This window comes from Lithobates pipiens, unplaced genomic scaffold (genome assembly GCF_037356315.1).
Source record: "Lithobates pipiens isolate NorthernLeopardFrog02 unplaced genomic scaffold, aLitPip1_a1.2 Scaffold_28, whole genome shotgun sequence".
Taxonomy (NCBI): domain Eukaryota; kingdom Metazoa; phylum Chordata; class Amphibia; order Anura; family Ranidae; genus Lithobates; species Lithobates pipiens.
The window spans coordinates 146,986,395-147,012,398 of record NW_027507789.1 but is presented as its reverse complement, the minus strand read 5'-3'; the positions used below and the strand labels follow the sequence as shown (position 1 = coordinate 147,012,398).

At 43.3% G+C, this 26,004-nt stretch overlaps 1 protein-coding gene across 1 annotated transcript in view; it reads left to right on the top strand.

The window, feature by feature from the left end:
• The window catches only part of RECQL5 (RecQ like helicase 5), a 185,053-nt gene that overhangs the window by 39,193 nt on the left and 119,856 nt on the right, over positions 1-26,004 (top strand). Inside the window, exon 10 of the mRNA XM_077459673.1 lies at positions 13,633-13,715. Within this exon, the coding sequence (XP_077315799.1) occupies positions 13,633-13,715 (83 nt within the window). The remainder of the gene's footprint in view (positions 1-13,632; positions 13,716-26,004) is intronic.

The window sequence follows — 26,004 nt, the reverse complement described above, 5'->3', positions numbered from 1 at the left end:
GTGTGGACTGATGACCAAGTTGCAGCCTTACAGATCTGAGCCAGGGAGGCCTGGTGATGCACTGCCCAAGAAGCACTTACAGCCCTAGTAGAGTGTGCTTTCACTTGAAAAGGAGGAGTCTTCCCCTTTACACTATAGGCCTGAGAAATAACCTGTCTAATCCGCCTTGAGAGAGTGGATTTTGACGCCGCCTGGCGCTTCCTAGGGCCTTCCGGCAAAATAAACAAGCAATCAGTTTTCCTTATCTGAGCAGTTGCTTGAAGATAAATACTGATTGCTCTAACCACATCCAAAGTGTGCAAAGATTCTTCTTCTGCGGACTGTGGGTCCGGAAAAAAGGATGGTAGGATTACGTCTTGATTCAAATGCAATCCCGAAACCACCTTAGGTAGAAAGGACCTGTTGGGACGCATGACCACCCGGTCCTTATGAATAATTAGATACGGCTCCTTGCTGGAAAGAGCTGCTAGCTCTGATACTCTTCTAGCCGTGGATATGGCTACCAAGAAGACCAATTTTTTAGTCAGGAGAACTAATGAAGCCAGATGCAAAGGTTCAAATGGTTGCCCCTGCAAAGCCGAGAGAACCAAATTCAGATCCCATGGGCATACCGGAGGTTTGACTGGCGGTCTTATCCGCATGGCCCCCTGGATGAAAGCCCGCACCAGGGAATGCGATGCAAGTGGCTTTTGAAAAAAACAGACAGGGCCGAAATCTGCACCTTGATAGTGCTTATGGCTAAATTCATTTCTAGGCCTGACTGGAGAAAGGCCAAGATCCTGCTAATGACATACTTTCTAGGATGCCATTTCCTGAGTTCACACCAGGAAACATATATGCCCTCCAGATTTTGTAATAAATAAGCCTGGGGGCCGGCTTTCTGGCATTGATCAGAGTAGAAAGGACTGGCCCCGAAAGGCCACGGTCTCTCAGAATGTGGGTCTCATCAGCCAAACCGTCAAATTCAGACCGTGTAAAGCAGGATGGTAAATTGGACCCTGTGAGAGCAGATCTGGCCAGAGAGGGAGGATCCATGGCCTGCCTACTGCCAACTTCATGATCTCTGCGTACCATGGTCGCCTGGGCCAAGCCGGGGCCACCAAAAGGACCGACTTTGTCTCCCTCTTGACTCTTCCCAGGAACCGCAACAGAAGCGGGCTCGGGGGGGAAGGCATAGATCAGATTGTACTGATCCCAGTGAACTGTCAGAGCATCTGACCCCTGAGCAAGTGTATCTCTTGTCCTTGACACAAAATTGTCCAGTTTCCTGTTGAACCTGGATGCAAACAGATCTACGTCTGGAGTACCCCACCTGTGATATATGTTCCGAAACACGTCGGGGTGCAGAGCCCATTCTCCTGGGCACAACTGCTGGCGGCTCAGAAAATCCGCCTGCTAATTTTCCACTTCTGGAATGAAGACTGCAGAAAGACACAGAACATGCTTTTCTGCCCAGACAAGTATGCGATTCACCTCTTTTTGGGCCACCAGACTCCTGGTACCGCCCTGGTGATTGATATAAGCCACTGCTGTAGCATTGTCGGACTGAACCCGAACAGGGAGACCTCCTCGTAGTCTGTAAGACCACCTTATGAGAGCCATATAAACTGCCCGGATCTCCAAGACATTTATGGGCAATAGCTTCTCGATCGTGGACCATTTCCCCTGCGAGCACGTCTCCTCCAACACTGCTCCCCAGCCTGTCAGGCTGGCATCTGTCGTGATAATCTTCCATGGAAGAGGAAGAAAAGTTTTGCCCTTCAGCAAATTCTTGGTTTGTAACTACCAGATGAGACTCCTGCGTGTCCCTGGGGATAGACGCATAGGAAGAGCCAAGGATTGGGGCTTCCTGTTACAAGCCGCAAGGATTCATCTTTACAGAGGCCTTGAGTGGAACTGGGCGAATGGGACGGCCTCGAAGGAGGCGACCATTTTCCCTAACAGTCTCATGCACAATCGAATGGGGGAAGATCTGCCCAGAATTAGGCACACCAGATCCCCAATGGCCAAGGCCTTTGGCCTTGGAAGAGACACCTTGCCCTGAGCGGTGTCTATGATCATACCCAGGTATTCCAACCTGGTAGCAGGCTGTAGGGACGACTTTTCTAGGTTTATGATCCAACCTAGGCGTTCCAGATGTTCTAGCTTTCTGGTGACGCTGTGGTTCAGGAACGCTGCTGTTTTCTCCATGAGAAGCAAATCGTCTAGATAAGCGATGACGGCTATACCCTGAGCTCTTTGCCAAGAGAGGGTCCAGAATCTTTGTGAAGACTCGAGGGGGGCCGTAGCAAGCCCGAACGGCAAGGCCACAAATTGAAAATGGCGCCACTCTACCGTGAACCTTAGAAATTTTTGGTGTGCGGGAAAAATTGGCACATGGAGATATGCATCCATGATGTCTATTGATGCCATAAACTCTCCCCCTTGCAAGTAGGAGACCACAGTGCGGATTGACTGCATATGGAAGGACCAGATGCGTAAAAACCGGTTCAGATCCTTCAGATCTAGGATAGGTCTGACACCTCCATTTGGCTTTGGAACGGTGAAGAGATTCGAGTAAAAGCCTGAACCCTGTTCTTTTGGGTCCACTTCTACTATCACCCCCTGGGATAGTAAGTGATCTAAGGCCAGAAATAGCGTTTTTTGCTTTACTGGATCCCTGGGGATCCTTGACCTTAGGAAACGAGAAGGTGGAATCTCCTGAAACTCTAGCCTGTAGCCCAGAGATACCGAAGAGATCACCCACTTGTCCCGGATCTCTTCCCGCCAGGCCCCTGCAAACTGTAGGAGCCTTCCCCCCCACTCGGCCGAGCGGGGGCGCCCCTTCACAAGGAAGCTTTTGGGCTCTGCTTGGCAGGCTTTCGCCCCCAAGTCTTTTTCTGTCCCTGGGCTCGGCCTTGAGCCTTTCCTGTAGAGGAGGGTTGAGAAGGCCGTCGCCACTGCTTAGAGCTTGATGCTCCGGGAGAGAGAGCACGCCTAAATGAAGGACGCTTGCTCCTTTTGACTGGAAGGAGAGTCGATTTACCTCCTGAAATTTTTTGGACGAATTTGTCTAATTCTTCTCCAAACAAACGTTGCCCTTTAAATGGGAACCCAATCAAATGCTTCTTGCATGACAGCTCAGCTGCCCAATTCTTTAGCCATAAGTCCCTTCCCATGTGTACCAACATGAGGGACAAACATGATGCTTGTTGGACAGAATCCAAAATCGCATCAATCATGAAACACAGAATATGAGGCAGTTCTGCATAATTTTCTACTTCCTCACTGGGAAGGAGCCCAAGCATCTGCTTAACCTGTTCCTTGAGGAACTGACACAACCCCACGGCTGCGACTGTAGGTTGCACAACAGCGCCAGTCATGGGAAAGGAGGCTTTTAATAAAGTTTCCAGCTTTTTATCAGTTGGATCTTTAAATAGCTGCGCATTATCCAAGGGACAAGTCAGGTTTTTATTCACGCAAAAAACAGCCGCATCAACAGATGGGACCCCCCATTTCTTGGTGAAACTTTCCTCCAGAGGATAATGCATAGAAAACCTTTTAGGAGGAGCAAACAGTTTATTGGGATGTCCCCAATCCTTATACAACAATTCATCCATTAAGGGATGAATTGGGAAGGAATAGGCAGTCTGTGGAACTTTCCTGACTCCCAGGGAAGAAACAGAGGACGTAGCGACTTCAGCAGCAGGCATTCTGAATGTGGTACGCACCAATTCAGTATAATACTGCACCTGTTTTCTGAGCGCCTGGGAGGAGGGGACTCTCTCCTCTTCCTCTGATTCCTCCGACTGCTCATGATCCCTGTCCCAAGATGGGGATCTCTCCTCGTTTTCAGAAGAATCATCTGAGAGAGGAATTTCAGCAGAGGGAGGGGATCTACCCCTTTTTCCTGCTATCTTTCAGGGAAGCAGAAATAAAATTCATCATTCTCCCTTCAAAACCCTCCAATGTAACCCTAAGGGAGTCCTCAGTGACATAAACTGGGGCTGGGACATTAGGAGAGGCTGCAAAACCTGACAGGGGCACTGACTCGTCTCGAGAGGCTGGCTCCAGTCTTGGAGGGGGGGATGGTAACTTACAGGCACTTTTAGAACCCCTGGACCTAGGCGGTGATTTACCAGTGCCCTTGCTACCTCCCCCTGAGACCCTCTTACGAGACATAGTCCTAAGCTACAAAGCAGAGGTATTTGTACAAGTGCAATCACTGTTGTGCTTAAAGTCTCACAATAAATATATATGCTTAAACTGCACAACCTGATGCAGAGTAGGTGTCTAAGGTTTGCCTGGATCCAATCCCCACGGATGCTTACTGCCCACAGCTCCTGTGTCTCCACTTACAGCCCCCTGACGCTCTGGGCTTTTTAAAACTGCCGCCTGCGTAGTACAGCGCCGTGCACACTGATGTGCACGGCTCACAACCACACTCCCCCTTCCTCCATTAGGGCGGGAACGCGCCCGGCACGCGTGCACGTGCCCGAGGACCGCGGGATCCAGGGGGGGAAAGGAGAACTCCACCGGAGCTGTGTGGGACCCCCAGACTACGTGGGACCCCTGTGTTGCCTTGTTGTGGCAGGGATTGCAGTGGAGACGTGAGACAGCTGGAGAACCAGGCGTCACTGAGCGTGTGTACTGAAAGGCATGTAAGTATGCATCAGGCCTCTAGTGGTGGAAACCAGGTAAGACATACAACTACTCACAATGAAGAAATCCATCATATAATTTTTATATATATATATATATATATATATATATATATATATATATATATATATATATATATATATATATATATATATATATATATATATATATAGGATTAACTTCCCTTACCTGTCCCCGCCGCAGGAATTGCTATACCAGACAAATTCCAATCTTCACCCATCACGGCGGGCAGTGTTAGCCAACCTTCAGGTTTATCTGGGGCTCCTTCTCGGAAGAGCCTCCTACCTGGACCATGTAAAAGACTCTGCCAGAAACTTTCATGCGCTCTGTATAAACCGTACACCAAGTCTGGTTTTCCCAGAGCCCAGTCTTCCAATGGAGAGGACTTACAGGCCAAACCTCGTTTTTTTCGGCTGATGAGGCCCGGGTACCATACCATCTTGGGAGTCAAATATCGGCCCGAGTTATGGATCCGGTTTGTTGTAGCCCTTAGGCCCCCGCAGGGACCTGCACAGAGCTAAAGTTTTACGTGACCAACCACCATAGACACTGGCGAAAAAACTGAGGTGCCTCCCATATGGGAGGGGTTATATAGGGGAGGAATTCTCCTTAATTGGGGTCAACCAGTGTCCAATCACCAGAGATGCCTATATAACCCACTATGTAATGAAGCTCCTGTGTCCCGTGATGTATGATCAAGAAATAAAAATTCAGGACTCCACTACACCGGTCTGGAGTACTACTACTAACCATTACCCAGGTCTGGAGTACTACTACTAACCATTACCCAGGTCTGGAGGACTACTACTAACCACCAACCCAGGTCTGGAGGACTACTACTACTAACCACCAACCCAGGTCTGGAGGACTACTACTACTAACCACCAACCCAGGTCTGGAGGACTACTACTACTAACCACCAACCCAGGTCTGGAGGACTACTACTACTAACCACCAACCCAGGTCTGGAGGACTACTACTACTAACCACCAACCCAGGTCTGGAGTACTACTACTCACCACCAACCCAGGTCTGGAGTACTACTACTACTACTCACCACCAACCCAGGTCTGGAGTACTACTACTACTACTCACCACCAACCCAGGTCTGGAGTACTACTACTACTACTAACCACCAACCCAGGTCTGGAGTACTACTACTACTACTAACCAACACTAAGGTTTGGAGTCCCTAGTATATTACATGTACAACTTCTAATCCCAAGAAACCTGCATAAGCGGCCACTCCTCAAAACTTATCACATCCATATGAAAATTCACACTCCAGCAAGTAATCAAACGTAATTGGTAGAACTGTGCCCCCTAAAAATGTTATTTGTTACAAAATGTATGGATTTAAATACCATGTTAAGTACATAGACACTTAGTAAATATCTGCTGGCCACTGCATTATAGTAAGTTCCAATGTACAAAGTACTTCTAGCAGTCGTTTTTTTTCCGTAAGTGTTGAATGTTGTTCACAGACGGCTACAACTGAAAAGAGCTCAGCCAAAGCAATCTTTATCTGCTCAATAGGGACTGAGGCTCATTCAGTAAAAAGAATATGCTGTCTCTAGAATCATGTACATCCTTATGAGATGTCTCCATACCACTAATAATGCAATGCTCGAGCTGGGATCTTTTCAGTTGTGTAGCTGTCTGTTAACTGTATTTAGTACTTTCTGTACTGAATTTCTGCTGATTGCTGCAATATAGTAAGTCCCAATTTGAGCTGTGACTTGTGAGGTAGGCAGAGGATTCAACTAGGACTGTCTTGAAGAAAAGGCTGTGCAGTGTTGGTCAGTGCTGCACAGTGAGGATCTTGCTCACTCTATTTTCTTCCAGGTAAATCACTTTTGCAGAGGGGGTTGAAAGGGCCGTAATATTTTCCCTTATAGTAGAACTTGTGTTTTTTAGTTGTTATACGCACTTCTCGCATGTAGACATCTGATATTCATTTAGTAATGAATTTTGACTAATTCGTTAAATCGGACATTTTGAAAATTCTAAATTTCGAGACTTTACCATAACAACTTTATAAAAAAAAATGTTCTTTAGCAAGGAAGTTATATTCCACATGTTTACAGCACACGCTAATTTTGGTAGCATATTTAAATTTCCTCCAGCATGGCTTCTGTTTCTTGCTGGAAGCTGCCATTTTGCTGAAACCCCGAGCAACAGTAAATGTTTAGGCTGTCCGCAGATCCACTTCAAGTGTCTGATAAGCCAAAAACGGAGCGCAAATAAGCAAGTGCAGAGCAGGGTGAGACCTTGTATAACTGGATTTTAAACAGTATAGGCACTTATTTTTTTATGTTTTAATCACTTTACTTGCAAAAGAGACCAGCTTGAAGTGATCTAGCAGGAATTCATTTTCAGACTAAAGTTCACTTTAACCACCTCCCACCCGCTGTATAGTAAAATGATGGCGGAGCAGAGAGGCTCTCGTTCTGGGCCGACATGAAATGAAATCGGCCCATTGAAATGGTGCATACAAGGAAATGCAATTTCGATTGCAGTGTGTCCCCAGGACACAGCTTGTCACCGACAGTGGTAAACGGCCAATAACCGCGGTTGTTTTGCTTTCCAAAATGGGGTCATTTTGGGTGCTTTTCCATTGTCTTGGGCCTTCAAAAGTGTGATGGGGCGTCATGAAATTAGATGTGTAATTTGTGCTCCCTGCATGTTGGACCTTTTGTATGTGGCTAGTCTGTGAAAAATTCTCACACGTGATATTGCAATACTCAGGAGCAGCAGCAGAATATGCTTTGGAGTGTAGTTGCAAGTATGCATATACCATGTGAGAGAAATAACCTGTTTTTTTTTTTTTTTTTTTTTTTTTTTTTTTTTTCACAAATCGCCATTTTGCAGAGATGTGGGGGAAAAAAATACAACTTCAAAAAATGCCCCATACCTCTTATTTAGGGCACTTTCGCACTGAGGCGTCGGCGGTATTTTTACCGTCGTTTTAACACCACTTTTTGCCTGCTAGCGGGGTGCTTTTAACCAAAAAAGGGTTAAAAGCGCACGCTATAATAGAAACAAATTTTTTTAATTTTTTTTACCAAATTTACCTTTTTTGTTTTTTATTAGCACAAAAAAATGAAAAACCTGGTGGTGATTAAATACCATCAAAGTTCTATTTGTGTGGAAAAAAAAAGAACAAAAATTTCATATGGGTACAGTGTTGCATGACTGAGTAATTGTCATTCAAAGTTTAAGAGCTAAAAGCTGAAAATTTGTCTGGGCAGGAAGGGGGTATAAGTGCCCTGTAGGCAAGTGGTTAATGTGAACCTTGTATACCATTGTTGTGTAATTCTCTGCTGCCCATGTTGGTATGCAGCAGCAGGTCCCTACTAATTGAGGCAGATTAGCTTATTGGTAATTGCGTTGTCTTTGGGCTTTTAACAGTTGAATATATGTGTACTGTAGATGCCAAGCAGCTGAGTCCTTTACTAAAAAAACACAGGAATGAACTTGGGCTGCTAGGGCTGACAGTAGAGAGATGGGTGCAGCATTTTTGCAAAAGAAAAAAAAAAATAACCTAACGTTTGCAGTCCACAGTGTTAATGATAATGTCATACAAAAGGAGAGCAGACCGATTTAATGAAAGAATTATACAATCATTGATGTAGCCTGCCACACCAGTAAGTCTGATCTCTTTGGTTGTACCTATTGGGAAAATTTACCTATTTGGAACATTTTGTAAACACCCACTCTCCCTTCAAGAATAAGCAAAAAACAAGGTCATAATGATGGAAATTTATGTCTAGATATACGTATGAATACAGTATATATATATATATATATATATATATATATATATAAATTATACCACAAACCTCACATAATAAGACATGTCAAATAAAATTTAAAATCAAAAGTCAGCAGCTACAAATACTGAAGCTGCTGACTTTTAAAATATGGACACTTACCTGTCCAGGCTGCCTGTGATTTCCTCATCCGAAGCAGATTCTGTGGCGATCAATCGGCGGAAGTGCGAGCAAATACCTGTATTAGACAGTTATGCCCCCCCTCCCCCCTGAAAGGTGCCAAATGTGACACCATAGGGGGGAGGAACTCTGCTTTAAATTGTCTTGATTAAATTACAGAATATTAAAAGACAATCGATATACAGAGTAAAACATTCAATAAAGGAAATGGATATATAATGTAAAAATATATTCAATATGCATCAAAAAGAAATTCTACAAAAACCTACTCAAAAATCAGGCTGCTGCAATAGAAATAAATTGCTACTAGAACAAGTACTAAAAAAAAGTAAGTACTAAAGCACACTTAGGCCATACAGGGGTCGATTTTCAAAAGCATTTTCTTACAAAAATCTTATCTAAGAATTTTCTTTTGAATTTTGCACCATTAGTGAGCTGCAGCAACAGCCGATTTTCGTGCGACCATCGAATTTGAGTAATCGGGCATGTTGGGAATTTTTTTTTAAAAACGAAAGATTTTCTAATCGATGGGAGAATTGTGCGAGAAATGTAATTAAAAAATAAATGCGCATGAGCACAAGAAGAGAAGATTCCCAGCCACGAAAATGATTTTCTGTAGCAACAGGAGGTGAAGTGGAAGGCTTGGGTGGTTGATTTTCGAAATCAATAGTGTTACCATCGGATCACAAAACATACAAAATTCAGATTTTCAAAAGAAAATTCTTTTGAAATTCAGCCATGTATGGCCAGCCTTATGCTCTGTGCAAACTTGCTTAACTGCTTCCCGACCGGCGCACACCGATGTACATCGGCAGAATGGCACGGACAGGCAAATGGGCATACCTGTACGTCCCTTTTTAAACTTGCCGCCGTGCCATCGCGATCTGACTCACGTAGGCTCCGACCGGCGCATGCGCCACAGGCGGCGCGCACGCACCGGTCGGGGCCTACGTGAGTCGGATCGCGGGTCCCACGGACTCTATCGCCGCGAGGATACCCACGATCGTCTCATGGGGAGGAAGAACAGGGAGATGCTAATGTAAACAAGCATCTCTCCGTTCTGCCTAGTGACAATGTCACTGATCAGTGACGTCTCACACACAGCCAGTCTCCCCCATAGGTAGAATCACGCCCCTAGGACACACTTAACCCCTACATGGCCCCCTAGCGGTTAACCCCTTCACTGCCAGTGACATTTACACAGGAATCAGTGCATTTGTATAGCACTGATTGCTGTATAAATGACAATGGTCCCAAAAATGTGTCAAAAATGTCCGATGTGTCCGCCATAATGTCGTACTCACGATAAAGATCACTGCCATTACTTGTAAAAAAAAAAAAATGTATAAAAATTCCATAAAACTATCCCCTTTTTTGTAAACGCTTTAACTTTTGCGCAAACCAATCAATAAACGCCTATTGCGATTTATTTATTTATTACCAATAATATGTAGAAGAATACGTATTGGCCTAAACAGAGGAAAAAACATTTTATGTAATGTAAAAAAATTTGTTTTTTTTTTTCAAAATTGTTGCTCTTTTTTTTTTTTTTGTTTATAGCGCAACAAAAAAACGCAGAGGTGATCAAATACCACCAAAAGAAAGCTCTATTTGTGGGGAAAAATGGACGTCAATTTTGTTTGGGAGCCACGTTGCATCACCGTGCAATTGTCAGTTAAAGCGACAGTGCCAAATCTCAAAAAGTGGTCTGGTCTTTGGCCAGGAAACTGGTCCAGGGCTTAGGTGGTTAAAAATCTCTGCTACTACAGGATTTTTTTGTTTTACCTGTTGAATCTGCTCAGTTTTATCCTATGTGTCCATACACATTAGGACGATTACAGCCATATTTTAAACTCCAACATTTAGGGCTCATGCACACCGCATCTCAAAGGAGCTCAAAGAAGTTGCTCCTACAGGCTTTTGAGCTTTTATGAGCTCTCATTTTTTTTCTACCTGGAAACACCCCTCCATGTAAGCCAATGTATCCACGGCACTTTGGCTTTGTCAGGAGTTTACAGGCATATGCTCTTGCAGGCAGAAAAAATCCAACCAAACTCGCGTTTTTGAAAGCGGCTTTTGAGCAGAAGTGCCCAAAAAATCGCGAAGGAGCTTGAAAAAGCTCAAGAATAGGGGGGACTTTGGGACTTTAAATGACGCACACGGTGCGTGCCTCCATCCCTGATTCAGGTATGAGGAAAAGAAAGGTGGGACTTTGAATGAGGCTATTGATTTGTGGGGTTAAGATAATTAGAAAGTATATTTAGTTGGCATATTGAGTCTTACAATATATAACAATGATGCACATAGTAGAAAAGGTTTAAAGCGGGGGTCCACTCAAAATAAATAAATATTAAAAGCCAGCAGCTTCAAATACTGCAGCTGCTGACATTTAATAAATGGACACTTACCTGTCTATGGTGCCCGCAATGTTGGCAGCCAAAGCCGATTAATCTCTCGGCTGCTGCCAACCTTGCTAAGGGAATTGGGAAGTGAAGTGTTGCGTCTTCACTTCCCGGTTCCCTACTGCGCATGCGCGAGTCACGATGCGTGTCCTAACTGGTTCCCACTGTGTTCTGGGACCTGTGTGTTTCCCAGAACACAGCGGGGGAGGGATGTGAAGGGGCGTGACTCCCGCAGGAGTCTATGCCCAGAAGTAGGTGCACCCCCCTCCCCCCTGAAAGGTGCCAAATGTGACACCGGAGGGGGGGGGGGGGTTTATGAAAAGAGGAGGTTCCATTTTTGTGTGAACCTCCGCTTTAATGTGCATTTCCCAATGTTTTATCATACTGGTGTACTCTTTTTATTGTCTTTTATGGAGTTGCATACATCTGTAGCGGGAACATAATTGTGTATTGATGTAATTATGTTTAAACCAATGCTGAACTTATGGACATTGTGATGGTTCAATGCTTAGAGCCATCTATTGATGAAATCTGGTAATGCACCGATATGGTGATCATAAAAACACCAAAAGACTGACAGGAAGTGATGTTTGTTTTGGACAAGAGTTTGACCCTTGTTACCCAGGAGTCTGTGCAACCTACCCATGAACACTCCGATATGCAGTGCATGTTGGGTAGGGGATAAAAGGAGCTGCAGCAGCCATATTTGGTCTCTTGGAACCACGTTGCCTGCCTGTGCGGAACTGTGTGTAAGGTTCTCGGACGCATCGGTAGATAGTCGCCACGGAGTGCAAACCGGACTGTTTGCGGGGTGACTTGACGGAGCCAAGAGCTGGTGATCCGAACGACGGGGATCGGAGACGCTTGTTGGAGTAGCGGAGAGCCGGTGTTCTGCCTAATAGAGTCCGCCTATCAAATGCTGTCCGCTCCGTACTGCGCATGCGCAGTACGGAGCAGAGGAAGCTTCGGAAAAACTCCGAAGCTGAACGGCGCCTGCGCCGTGAGTGGAGGAGGTAGCCCCACTATCCAAGCGGACATAGGGTTGAGAATTTTAGAGGGCCCCTCGCGGGCGAGCTTCGCTCGCCACGCTTCGGGCTCGGCCTCGCTTCGCTCGCCTCTTTTTTATTTTAACTCTATGTCCACTTGGATAGTGGGGATAGAACCTGGACCTGGAGTCCTCGGCAATTTTCGGAATCTGTGTTCCTGTGTACTGCGCATGCGCAGTACGCAGGGGACACCATCTGATGGAGGACACTATTTTACAAGACACCGGATCCAGTCGGTGGAGTGACACTGAGCATCTGACCCAGTCAGCGGAAACAAGCTGCAGTTGTCGGACTCAAGCTATCACTCAGAACTCTGATCCGATTGGCGAGCGGGTGGCGGCCCACCCTTTAATCTATTACACGTACTTAGACTTAGACTTACTAATAGGCCTCACTGGAACCTGCTGTTCCACAGAAGCGTAATTGAGCAACTGACAGGCTTGATTCACACTAGCGCGTTTTTTTATGCATTTTGCAGAAATGCAAGGAAATTTTTTAACATGGGTTCCTATGGAACATGTTCACATCAATGCATTTTTGTGTGTCTGTGTTTTTGGAAAGGGTCGGGACTTTTTTTCATGCAAAATGCAGCGTTTTGCATGTAAAAGAAGTCAATGGACCTGCATCAAAAACGCAAGTGCCACGATTTTGCCGCGATATGCATTTTGCTTTTTTTTTTTTTCATTTTTTTCACTGTATATATCTGGTTGCTAAGCAACCACAGTGTAGAAACAACGCAAAACGCGGCAAAATCGCGGTAAAAACGCGTTTCCAAAAACGCAGCAAGCACCGCAAAAAGCACTGCAAAAATGCTCAAAAGCAACATGCATAGATGTGAATCGAGCCTTAATAGGCCTTGGAGGCAGGAAAAAAACCAACTCTGGTTTGCATTTCTGATTGCAGCTTTGTGGCAGAAATAATGCAAAACTCTTCTAAACTCATCTAAACTATGTACAAAAAGCGCTCTATATGAGCTTTTTTTTTTTCTGCCAAATGAAGTGGCATTTTTTTAAGCCTAGTGTACATAAAACCTACAGGACAAAGCTGCTGAAGTAAAACCATTTAACTACTACAATGAATACTGAAAAAGGAAGAGATCCAACTGCTGAAATGTGACTAAATGGCTACTGAAATTAATACAAAAAACACTAGGAACAGAACAGCTGAAATACCTACTGGAAATAAGTGCAGATGAAAACTGCATGTAGAGGAAAGCAGCAGCTGTAGATGCTATAAGTTGAACAAGAATGCTCCCTGTAGTTGAATGGATCAGTAGTTACTTAGGGCTGATTAAGTGGCTTAATTCATACCGACATGTTTTGCATAAAGAACATAAGATTATAGTATTCAGGACAAAAGTTGTGATGGAAGTAAAACTCGTTTAAATCCTGGCAGGGGTTCCAACCATTTCCTTCTCTGTCCAAAATAGAAGAATGCGTTTTGGTTTTTACATGCTTTAATATTCTGTCAATTTCAGTAACGGTACATGTTTTTTCTGGTTGTACAACCCTTATTGTATGAATAAAATTAAGGTTCTTGTTAGGATAATTTATATGTCTGCTTTTACAGGCGAAAAGGAAAGATACCAAAGCATCAGACAAAGCTGCAATGGTTGGCTTTGAAACAATGGTGAACTATTGCGAGGAGCAGGGGTGAGTGTTCTCGTCATTTTCGTTTTGGAAAATCCAAAGAAAGGTAACACTGCTCCAGGTGATTGTGATCCAGTGGATCAAATGTGCAGGGTGCTACCCCTGGCTCGCCACCACAATAAGGAAAGGCAAAAAGATGCGGCTGCACACCACCAAAGATTCAATATTGATTTATAAATAACATCATGACTGCCACCAAGACGAGGGACACAGAAGAGGTGACGCGTTTCACACTTAATTGTGCTTCTTGAAGAAGCACGAGTTAAGTGTGAAACGTGTCACCTCTTCTGTGTCCCTCATCTTGGTGGCAGTCATGTTGTTATGAATACATCAATATTGACTCTTTGGTGTGCAGCCGCATCTTTTTTTCACGTCCCTTTTTGGTGTCAGCCTTCTATATGATTGCTTTCTTTTGTACAAATTAAAGCTAAATTTCAGCAATGTTACTATATATGGTTTGATTTAGTTTCCTTGTCTCTGGTACCTTTTTGCATCATCTCGTAGGGGAGGATATATTAAGTAATTCACATCATCTTTGTTTCTAGGACTTTTATTTTAGTAAATTGAGGGTGATTTCCAATATTGGCCTTCTGCATTTACTGTTAAATATATATATTTTTTTCATATTACTACAATTCAATAGCTTACTTAGTGTACTCACTGCTTTGCATATTACGTTACAGCACTAGTGTGAGCATGGCACTTAAAGGGTTACCAAACTGTACGGATTATTGTATGTACAATTATTAAATATTTAAAATCATTTTCAGCAAAAGGTACAGTTATGTTTATAGTGGAGGGCCACCCTAAAAAAAATAAAACAGCATTAATATTCTTAAAATAAATAAATAAATAAAACGTTGCTAGGCAGTCTTCCTAATCTGCCTCTTCCTACTCCGCAGTGATCTTCGGTCTTCTCTCCACCTCACGTTGTCTTCTGGGTAATGGGGCGCACTATGTATGGGATTTCTGTGTTTCCTAACACAGCGCGTCCCATTCACAAAGCGCTGCATGACTCACGCATGCGCAGTAGGAAACTGGCAGTGAAGCCGCAAGGCTCCACTGCCTGTTTCCCTTAGTGAGGATGGCAGCGCTGGAACCCGAGAGCCGAGGGACAGGTCAGCCTCGGGCGGCCGACTTTGCCGGCGCCCTGGAAAGGTAAGTATCGTTATTAAAAGTCAGCAGCTACTTTTTTTTTTTTTTTTTTTTTTTTAGCTGCTGACTTAAAAAAAAATAAAAAAAATAAAAAATGTCCCCGCTGGAACACCCCTTTAAGTTACCAAACGTAAAAAAATAACACATTTGCCAATATTTCCCTCAGATAAATTGCATTGATCTGCTGCCTCTTATTTCCCAAGTGCTTTATCTTGCTAATAAAAAAAGTTGTTGATTCTTTCAGTTTTATCTGGGGTGACGGTGCTATCCAGAGGCAGCTCTTTCCTAATGGTGTCTGTAGAAAGTGAGTGTAGGAGAGTAAATACAAATGTAGTGGAAACTCTACATACTCACAGGGGCGTTTCTTAATGAATAGCAAAGTCTTTGTGTAATATGTGAATCAGTATCCCTTCTCCTAAAGGGTGTGTAGCGGAGATATGTATGTCTTCCTTCAAGGCATTTCAAACGTACTTTCAGGAGTAGAAATTGAAGAATCCTTCGTCTGTTCAATAGTTGGTTTATTGTTCAGAAAGATAAGCAAAGACAAGATTGACATCTGGTAACATATGACATGGTGATGGCTTCTAAGGTGGTACTTCTGGTGTTACATTTTTAAAGTATTCTCTTCCCACCGATCTTCCTCCTTCTCTCATAATCTTACTCCCTTCTTATACTTTTCATGATGTTATGTCAGCATATCCTAATAACTCCCACATTTGCATATATACCCAATATGGTTCAGTCTATAGATAAGTAGCATAACTCCACCCATTGTCCTGACCAACTCAAAAATAGAAATACCTACTCAGCAAAACCACTGCTCCCTATACGATCTGCTGTTGTGTGACCTTCAGAAACCATCACTTACCACCGAACATATAACTTGCATATATTTTCAGAAACCCTTATCACTTAAAATATGAATTAACTCAAAAACTTCTAACAGTGTCATTATCCCTGCATACTGGTTACAGTGCCCATTTTAATGTATGCAATGCCTACACATTATTATTGTTTTTATACAGGATTTATAAAGCGCCACCAGTTGGTGCAAAGCTTTACAACATGAGAGCAGACAGTACGGTTACAATACAAATAAATCCAGTAGTAAGCAGAGGGCCCTGCTTGTTTGAGCTTACAATCTAGGAGGGAACATATGTTGTACTCTCCCTTTCTCATAGGTAACAGGCCACGTTACAGGCAGCCTAGCTTGCCTGCCTGGGCAGTCATAAGGAATTGATTGACAGCAGCTCCTACAATGAACCTTTACTATGATCCAAGCATAGGACAGCTTGGTAATGAGTAGTGTGCAAATGTGTGTGTAAAGGCAGGCGTCTCAATACTTTTAGTAATATAGTGTATCACTTCTGAACTCCAGGCAAATGGCAAATGAATACACAGATCAAATACATATATGGGCGAGGCTCTATCTGACAACTAGTATTTTTGTCTATCCAGTACTGAAATTTACTCTACCACACAGCACAGCTCTGTCATGACAAAACCTTGATGTTATATTTTTTTTTTTCTTCAGTTAGATAGCACTTACAGGTCTTGTTTCTTCTCTAGCCTGTGATTAAACAGTAAGACCCGTTTCACATGGGGCGGATGACAGGTCCTGTCCGCGTTGCATAGCAGAGACCGCTCTTCCCTATGGGGCATGCGGATGGAAACGGACTCCATGTCTGTTTCCATCCAATTTGTCATCTGATCCGATCCACTGGACGGATGGCGAACATATCGCTATCCATCTGTTTGCAGCGGATTTTGTCGGATCTGATGCCAGGCGGGTGTCAGCAGATAGATGTCAGCTGACATCCACCTCCCAATAGAGGGCAACGGGCGGCCTGTCCGCCTGAAAAACGGACAGTTGGAGCCGAGCAGTCCGATTGTGTGAAAGGGACCCAAGTGTAGAATCGGCATAATATTGAGCTCTTCTTTTTTGCTCTCCTCTCTTCTACTATCAGCATGCCCCATGTACTGCGGCACAACTGACTGGTTCCTCATGCTGCTTCTCAGTCCCCAATGCTACTAGTCCTTGGGTCCTGTCCATTTAGGGACAAGGTTATGGAACACAAAATACTTGTGTACAATATGGTACATTGTTTATCCCCAGAGACATTGACAGGCTGCCTGTAGTGGGGCTGAACACTGCACCTGCCTCTAAAGCCTAGTACACAGGGGCCGAATGTCGGGCGACATCGGTGGGTTCAATAAAAAAATGCCCAACATTCAGCCCATGTGTATGGCAGCCGGTCCTACAGGCTTCTGTCGGATGAGCATGTTGGAAAACCAGCAGTATTCTGGCGGGGGCCGTCCACCTATTTGAACACAATAGAGCAGCAGGGGAGATCACTGTACTAACATCGGATCGTTAGTACAATGACTGACTGGAACTGACCGTTGCTTAAAAAATAAACTAGTGGTGTGTACTAGGCTTAAGCATCGAAAGGGACACATTGCAACTGTAAAGCCCCCTTAATGAGTTTAAACGTTGGAGTCTATGGACAAATTGACCAGTACTTGACAACTATACATTTGTAATTGCAGGATTTATCAGAGAGTCTATTGTGCCAGTGCTTGTATATTTGATACAACCTATTACTTTTATTAATTGCTTCATATATAGTTACTCTGTTTTTAATTCTCAGGGGAAAACCCTATGCAAGTGCCAACCTGCCTGACAAAGAAATGAATGCATAATTTCCTTCCAGCTTTGTTCTTTTTTCTGTGTCCGCACCCACAAAGCGATCACAAAATACTGTACAGAGAGAGGAAACACCCTTTCACATAATACAGCTGGTCCGGCAGCTTTATACCTTTTGCATTATGATGTAATTTACTCCATTGGTTCACATATGTTTATATACACAAAGTATATATATATATATATATATATATATATATATATATATATATATATATATATATATATATATATAATATTTAAGGCGTATTATGGTTCACATAAGCATATATATGCTTGGTATATATAAACATAAGGCTTATTAACCCCTTGAAGACTAAGCTTTTTTGACACTTTTTTGCTTGAAAATTACTTGGAACACCCCAAGCATATATATATTTTTTTTTTTTTAGCAGAGACCATGGTGAAAAAAATGGCGGTCGTTGAAATATTCAATGTCACACTATATTTGCACAGCAGTTTTAAACACAATCTTTTGGGAAAAAATACACTTTCATGAACTTAAAAATAGCAAAATCGTAAGGTTAGCCCAATTTTTTGGTATAATGTGAAAAATGTTACGCCGACTAAATAGATACCAAACATGTCCTGCTTTAAAATTGCGCACACTCGTAGAATGGCGACTAACGATGGTACTTAAAGATCCCCATAGGTGACATTTTAAAAAATTTTAACGGTTACCAATGTAGAGTTACAGAGGAAGTCTAGTGCTAGAATTATTGCTCTGGCTCTAACGATCGCGGTGATACCTCAGGTGTGGTTTGAACACTGTTTACATTTGCGGGTGCGACTTTTGTGTATGCATTAACTTCTGCTTGTGAGCACGGAGGGATGGAGCGTTTTTAAATTCTGTTATTTTTACACTGTCTATTTTTAAATTGGTTATTTATTTATTTTTTATTGCTGTCACAAGGAATGTAAATATCCATTGTAACAGCAATAGTCATGTTTCAGGTATTTTTATGGAGGGATCGGTGGTCTTAAAGACTCCTTTTGCATTTAAAAGCATTCAAGACGCCAAGTTTGCCAATTTTGAATACTGACTTTTTTTTTATAAATCTCTAGTGCCTTTAAAGTGGAGTTTCAACCTGGGTGAAAAAAAATTAAGTCATCAACTACAATTACTGTAGCTGCTGACTTTTAATATAAGGAAACTTATCTGTCCAGGGAGCTATGGGCTCCTGGTGCAGGTGCCGCCATTCTTACTAAGGTAAACAGAAAGTGAAGCCTTGCATTTTCACAGTCTGTTTCTTACTGAGCATGTGCAATTTGCACTGTGCTTTTAGTGGTCCCACTATCTTCTGGAACCTGTGTGTCTCCCAGAATGCAGCAGGGGGACAGAGGAGGGTCCAGAAGTTTCATAGATCACCATACGGCGATCTTGCATGGAAGTGGGAGCCGATAACTGTTTTTGACAGGTAGGGGCCAAATGTGGCAGCGGAGGGGGGGAAGAAGCAAACAAGCTTCGCTTTAAGGCTCTAGTATACCAAAAGTGAGGTTGTGACATTGCCTTTCCTTGTTACTAGATCCAAGACCCGATCAAAGAAGATTCCTGCTTTGTTCGGGTCCGCGGCCAGCCGACGGACATGCATGTTGGACGCTCAGGCCTCCCAGTGGGATGGGAGAGCCCAGGAAGAGCAGTGGAAGCCAGCGGGAGGGGAGGGACGTCCCCTCCTGCTGCTTGTATTAACAGCCGCTGATCATCCACATTGGTTGTTACTACAAGAAAGTCAACCATAGGCTCTAAAAACGGTACCGGGGTAATCACAAGCAGAAGGCCGCATATATGCATTATGTCGGTATGAGGGGGTTAAATCTCAGTCAGGTCATAGGTCCCCTGCACATAAATCTGTATTCTAAAACCGTAGACTATACTGATGTGCTTTATGATTTGTAGAAATCGAATTTCTTTTTTTCGAAAGCTACGTTTATATTCCAGGATTATTTACTGACAACTTGCTGCATTGTGCGGTATATTAAAGGAAACTTGTACTGGCTTATTTCTGAAAATGTAGGTAGCCTTGCTGTCATGACCCTTTTTCTGCCTTCACTACTCTTGAGTCAGGCCCCATTCACATCTCAGCATTTTGTACGTTGAATCTCGAAGCTCCAGAATGCTGTAGGAGAAAAAAAAAAGATCCGTATGGAGATGGTTCCGCTACAAGTTGCTTGAAGCTCAAAAAAGTTCTGGAGCTCTTTTTGTAGCTTGAATCAAGAAGATTGGTGCGTTTATTTTTATTTTTTTTGCATAGAAATGCATAGAAACGTGTGATTTGCATGTTTTTGAGCATGTTGGCGCATTCTGTTTCACATTTTTTTTTTTTTCTGCTCAAATGCAAAAATGTAATAACAATAAACAATAATAATGAAATAAATTATTAAAATAACTGCAACCCCTATCCCAAATCCTGACCTTAACCTAACAGAGCGGGGCTCTGAATGAACACAGGGACCTCAGGTTCCCTCATAGTAAAGTCTTGTTCCCTCAAACAAGACTTTACAATCACTTTAACCCCTAACCCTTTACCCTTTACAAAGAAAAAAAGTAAAAAAATAAAATAAAAATTATTAATCAAAGCTGAAGAAACGGATGATATTTTTCTCCATTGGCTAATAATAATAAAAAAAAAACCTCTAAAGCTCAAAAACGCTGTAAAAAACGTCTAGTAACGCACATACCAATGGCTGACAAAATTCTCAAACATGACGCCTGTGTATGACTGCAGCCTCGGAGACCCAAAACAAGCATGCAGTAAATGATGTAAATGTGTTGGGAAAATATCAGAATTCCGCATCTCCATGCTTGTTCGGGACAGAAACTCAAAAAGCATTGAAAGTCAAAGCCATCAGTACGATAGCCAGGGAACTGACATTCACAATACTTTTTATGACGGAGTCTCTATAAGTTGCAATCTTAAAAGATTGACAGCCAGCATGTTTCTTTAGTGCGAATTTCCTTTAAAATGAAATGCAAAAATGAAGAAAGAAAACAAAGCAAGGAAGTAAGTAAGCCATGATTATAATCCCACAGTGAAAAGAATACCATGTAGCCATTGTCAGCCTCTCTGAGGCATTCAGTAGAAAGTGCATTTCCAGGCAGCAAGTGAAACCGCATCTTTAGCCATTGAAGCAGACCTTCACCTTGATTTTGAAAAATAAAATAACGGCACCTATAAAAACAATATGAAATGGCAGTTAAAAATGACATTCACTAGTTGTTTCTATGCATGATTTTTGTGTGTTTGTTAAATACCCTTATGCCTGTGGCCATCTTCAGTAAGATTATTATTTATTTATTTTTTTAATACTAGTAATGGTGGCAATCAGCGACTTATAGCGGTACTGCGGTTTTGCAGCAGCCAATTTGACACTGATAATTTGGGGGGAACCAGTGACACTAGTACAGTGATCAGTACTAAAAATATGCACTGTACTGACACTGGCTGGGAAGGGGTTAAAGTGGTTGTAAACCCTTACAAACCACTTTGACCTACAGGTAAGCTTAGATTAAGGCTTACCTGTAGGTCCAAGCAATATCTCCTAAACCTATATGGTTTAGGAGATATTTGCCCGAAAACGGGCACCGCTGTCTACGCCGCATGCGCCGTAGACAGCGGCGCGCAGGCGCACTGAGCGCGGCATTCTCAGCGACGGAGCTGCCGCACGTGTCGGCTCCTGTGCGCATGCGCGGGAGTGACGTCATCGCGGCTTTGCCGAATGACAGCGGCGGAGCTGCGAGACCCCACCAACAAGATGGATGCGACGGGCTACAGGGGACAGCGGCGACTTCGCTGGCTCCTGTGTCAGGTAAGTGACACATAATGGGCTACTATGCGATGCATAGTAGTCCATTATGCTTTGCCTTTGCAGGGAATGAAAGAGGAAGTAAACTCATCAGGGTTTACTTCCTCTTTAAACATCCAGGGTGGTCAAAGGGTTAATTCTGTGCATAATCAGTGTTTTGTGTACTATATGTGCTGCTTTCACTAAGGGATGTGATGGATTTTCTTTCCCTGCTTTGCATCACTTGTAGAAAATTGCATTTTGAATTTACTCGGGTTATCTTTGTTTTAATAGTAAAATTAGTCTGATGGTCCGAGACATCTAAGTGTGACAAATATGCAAAAAAAAAAAAAAAAATCAGAAAGGGGGCAAATACTTTTTTCACACAACTGTATAGGTGATTCTGCACAGAATGGCCATCCTGTAGCTGTAAATCTACTATGGGGTGGTTGTGAACTGGTTAACAGATGAGATGTTTTGGAAGCAGCACAGAGAGGTGCATGTAAAATGTATTATTACTGTTATGGGGGAAAAGTTCACTTTAATAGCATCCAACAAACACTGCAGTTTTGCTATAATTCAAACATCTGCATGTTCTACATTGCATTAAAGCTGGTCATAAACGGCTACTTTTTTCCATCAGGCAGTAGGCTGAACAAAAAAAATTAATAGGTTTAGCAGGGATGTTGTATTCAGAATACTCAGATTGTTGGCTATAGTCACTGATTGACAAAAGTTTTCCAGCATGCCCATCTACAGAAGTCAGTCATATGATTGACTATTGTCAAACCTGGTCGGCCACACATGAAATCTCGAGCAGACTAGATCCTAAGAGCACCTGACAAGGTCAATGTGAGTGTATATTCTCAAGCTGTGCTTTATTGTTTCTTCTCTCTGTTTCTTGTATCACCAGTTATATTCAAACTTGCAAGACTTGGGGTTGTAAAGGCAGAAGTTATTTTTAACTTAATGTATTCTATACGTTAAGTTAAAAAGCCTTCTGCATGCAGCAGCCCTCTTAACACTCACCTGAGGTCCCTCTCTGTCTAGTGATGTCCATGAGTGTCAGCCTATCGGGGCATATAGAGGGCAGGGCCAGGTCTTAATGAACACAGGGAGCTGTGACTTAACTTGTACCCCCCCCCCCCCCCATAGCAAGCTGCTTGCTGTGGGGGCACTAAACAGGGAGGGACCAGGATCACAGAAGAGGGACTCAAGAAGAGGAGGATCGGGGCTGCTCTGTGCAAATCCACTTCAACAGAGCAGGTAAGTATAACATGTTTGTTATTTCTCTTTCGTTCCTTGACGTACACAGTTCCATTAATATTGATCGTAGGATTATTATGCCACCTTCAGGAGAGGACTAGGCAGAACATGTAATACATGTGAAAAAGGGAACTGTACAGTTCCGCCCAGGGGGCGGTCCCTCTGGTAATAACCCCTCAACCTGCTTCCTGCAGCTCAGGTTTTAACGGCATGGCTGTTGAAAGCGAGGTGCTAAGAAGCCAAGGTCTGTCTGACTCGGCAATTTCCACTATGCTGAGGGCACGAAAATCTTCTTCTCGGAAGATATACCATCATACGTGGAAAGCTTATACCTCCATGTGTAAGGAGATGGGGTGGTGTCCACGCACCTATTCGGTGTCCAGGATCCTGCTGTCCTTACAGCGTGGAGTGGACCAGAAGTTGGCCTTGAGCACCATCAAGGGTTGTTTTTTTTTTTTGTTTTTTTCCAACAACCCCTGGCGTCTCACTCATTGGTGAGCACCTTTGTGCAAAGGGTTCGGTATGTAGTTCCCCCAGTGTGACCACCCCTACCTCCATGGGATCTGAACTTGGTGCTATCGGTGCTTCAGAAACCGCCGTTTGAGAACATCAGGGAAATTCCCTTGTTGACTCTTTCTCAGAAAGTGGTCTTTCTAGTGGTTATTACATCTGCCAGGAGGGTTTCTGAACTGGCGGCCTTGTCTTGCAAGGCACCCTATCTGGTTATCGACAGGGATAAGGTTGTGTTGCTTACGCAACCTTCTTTTCTGCCAAAGGTGGTTTCGGCCTTCCATCTCAATGAAGACGTTGTGTTACCATCTCTGTGTCCTAAGCTGACACATCGGCCCTCCATTCCCTGGATGTGGCCCAGGCTCTAAGGGTCTGCCAGTTTCTGTGGCTGGTCCAAAAAAAGGGCTAGAGGTCTTGACCATCGTTTCTAGGTGGATCAGACAGATCGTGGTCCAGGCTTATGCCTTGAAGGGACAGGTGCCCCCCTTTCCTGTCACGGCCCATTCCACTGGGGCAATTGGGACCTCTTGGGCCTTCCGACATCAAGCGTCATTCTTCCAGGTGTGTAAGGCGCCGACTTGGTCGTGATCACACTTTAACAAAGTTCTACAAAGTTGATGTAAGCTCATCTTCTGATGCTTGCTTTGGCCGCAAAGTTTTGCAGGCAGCCATGTAATGTTGCAATTTACACACTTTCTTCTTGTTACAGAAAGTTACATTTTGATTGTCAACACATTCTGATGGATATGGTTACCGCAAGTTCTAATGCGGTTGGTTCAGATGGTGACTCTTCCGTTGGGGAGCACCTCTGGTTGTGGGTCAAGTTATGTTTGCTGTTCCCACCCCTCATCATGACACTGCTTGGGGACGTCCCTACGGTCAAGATTAAGGGCGCTGTGTCCGTCAATGAACGAAAGCGAAAATAGGATTTTTGTACTCACCGTAAAAACCTTTTCTCTGACGTTCATTGACGGACACAGCACCCTCCCCTCCTATTTACGTTATACTGCTTGTTGACGTACTGAGCTGCAGGAAACAGGCTGAGGGGTTATTACCAGAGGGACCACCCCCTGGACGGAACTGTACAGTTCTGTTGTTTTTCACATGTATTACATGGTCTGCCTAGACCTCTCCTGAAGGTGGCATAATAACCCTATGGTCAAGATTGCTGGAGCTGTGTCTGTCAATGAACTTCAGAGAAAAGGATTTTATGTGAGTACAAAAATCCTATTTTTCTATAGCAAAGCGACGAGCCTTTAGGCCGCGTACACACGGGCGGACTGTCCGCCCAACTAGGTTCGTCAAACAGTTTGACAAACAGTCCGTTCAAAATTTGCATGAGCGGACTTGACCACACACGATGAACAAACAGTCCGCTGAAAACTTGCGCGATGACGTGAACGGCACGTACGACGGGACGAGAAATTCGGCGTCCGATACACTGCAATGCAACCTTCGCCGTGTAAATTCTTTCTGAGCATGCGCGAGACTTAGTTTGCCGAACAAGCCTACACACGAGCGGACTGTTCGCTCAAACCAAGTTTCAGCGGACAGTCTTACGGAAATTCCGAAAAACTTTGTTCGTCAGACTGTCCGCTGAAACTGTCCGCTGAAGCCCACACACGAGCGGACTGTCCGCTGAAACACTGTTCAGCGGACAAAGTTGGACGAACAGTCCGTCCGTGTGTACGCGGCCTTACAATCGCTTTAAGATTCAACACTATATATTTCCACACTACTTCGGAAGAAGATCTCTGATGGTTAATTCCTATGTATCACAACTAACTTACCCATTTTCCCCCTTTTCTGACTTGCTGTATTTTCATTGTTTATAAGATGACCTTCGTAAGGTTTTAACGTACTTGGCATGTTGTACAGAGTCCCAGTATTTGTATGCAGCTGAAGGTTCCACTTAGACTCGCGTTACCATTATGTTCTTTTTGAAACCATCAGATTCTTCCCCCACTTGCATTTCTCATTGTACAATCTACCCATAGGCTGTAAACCGTTTACTACACGTGTCTCTGCATCATCAGTGTCATAATTTTTAATAACTCATAGGACATCCACCTTCTTTTTGCATCACTGTTTCAACCTTAAAGGATAAGTTCACCTTTCCTAACATGTTATATTACACCCTGATTATTGGTGTAACATGTTATGAATGCACAGGCCCCCACGCCACCCCAATCCCCACTGTTACAGCAAACTGGGGATCTTCTCCCCGTGTCTGCTGCTACAATTCAAAAAGACTCAGTGAATGGAAAACTACAAGGTCCTTTGCGGCTGTCTGCTGATTGCTGGTGCAATGCGTTACAGGCTTCCAAAACAAAAATAATTAATGCACATTTTTTTTTCCCCCTACAAAAAAAAATTAGCATTTAGAATTTTTTGTCAAAAGATGAACTTATCCTTTAACCACTTCAATACAGGGCACTTTTTTATCCAATTTTCAGCTTTCATTGTTTCAGGGCTTCACTTTGAATGACAATTGCACAGTTATGCAACACTGTATAGTACCTATATCAAATTTCTATCATTTTCAAATAGAGCTTTCTTTCGGTGGTATTTATTTACCACTGGATTTTTACGTTTTTGCTAAATTGGCAAAAAAAGGCCAACATTTTGCAAACAAATGCATCTGTCTTTGTTATAAAATTTTGCAAATAATCTTCAGAAATGTGTGCCAAATTGTATTCTGCTACGTTTCTTTGGTGAACATAACCCAAATCAGTGTATATTATTTAGTCTGTAGAAAAGGTATACTTAAACAATGGTATAGATCTGAAAATTGATCAATCCTGATGTATTGATAGCCTATTTAATTTCCTGAGGCCTGAAAACGCCAGGGCAGTAGAAATACGGTACCCC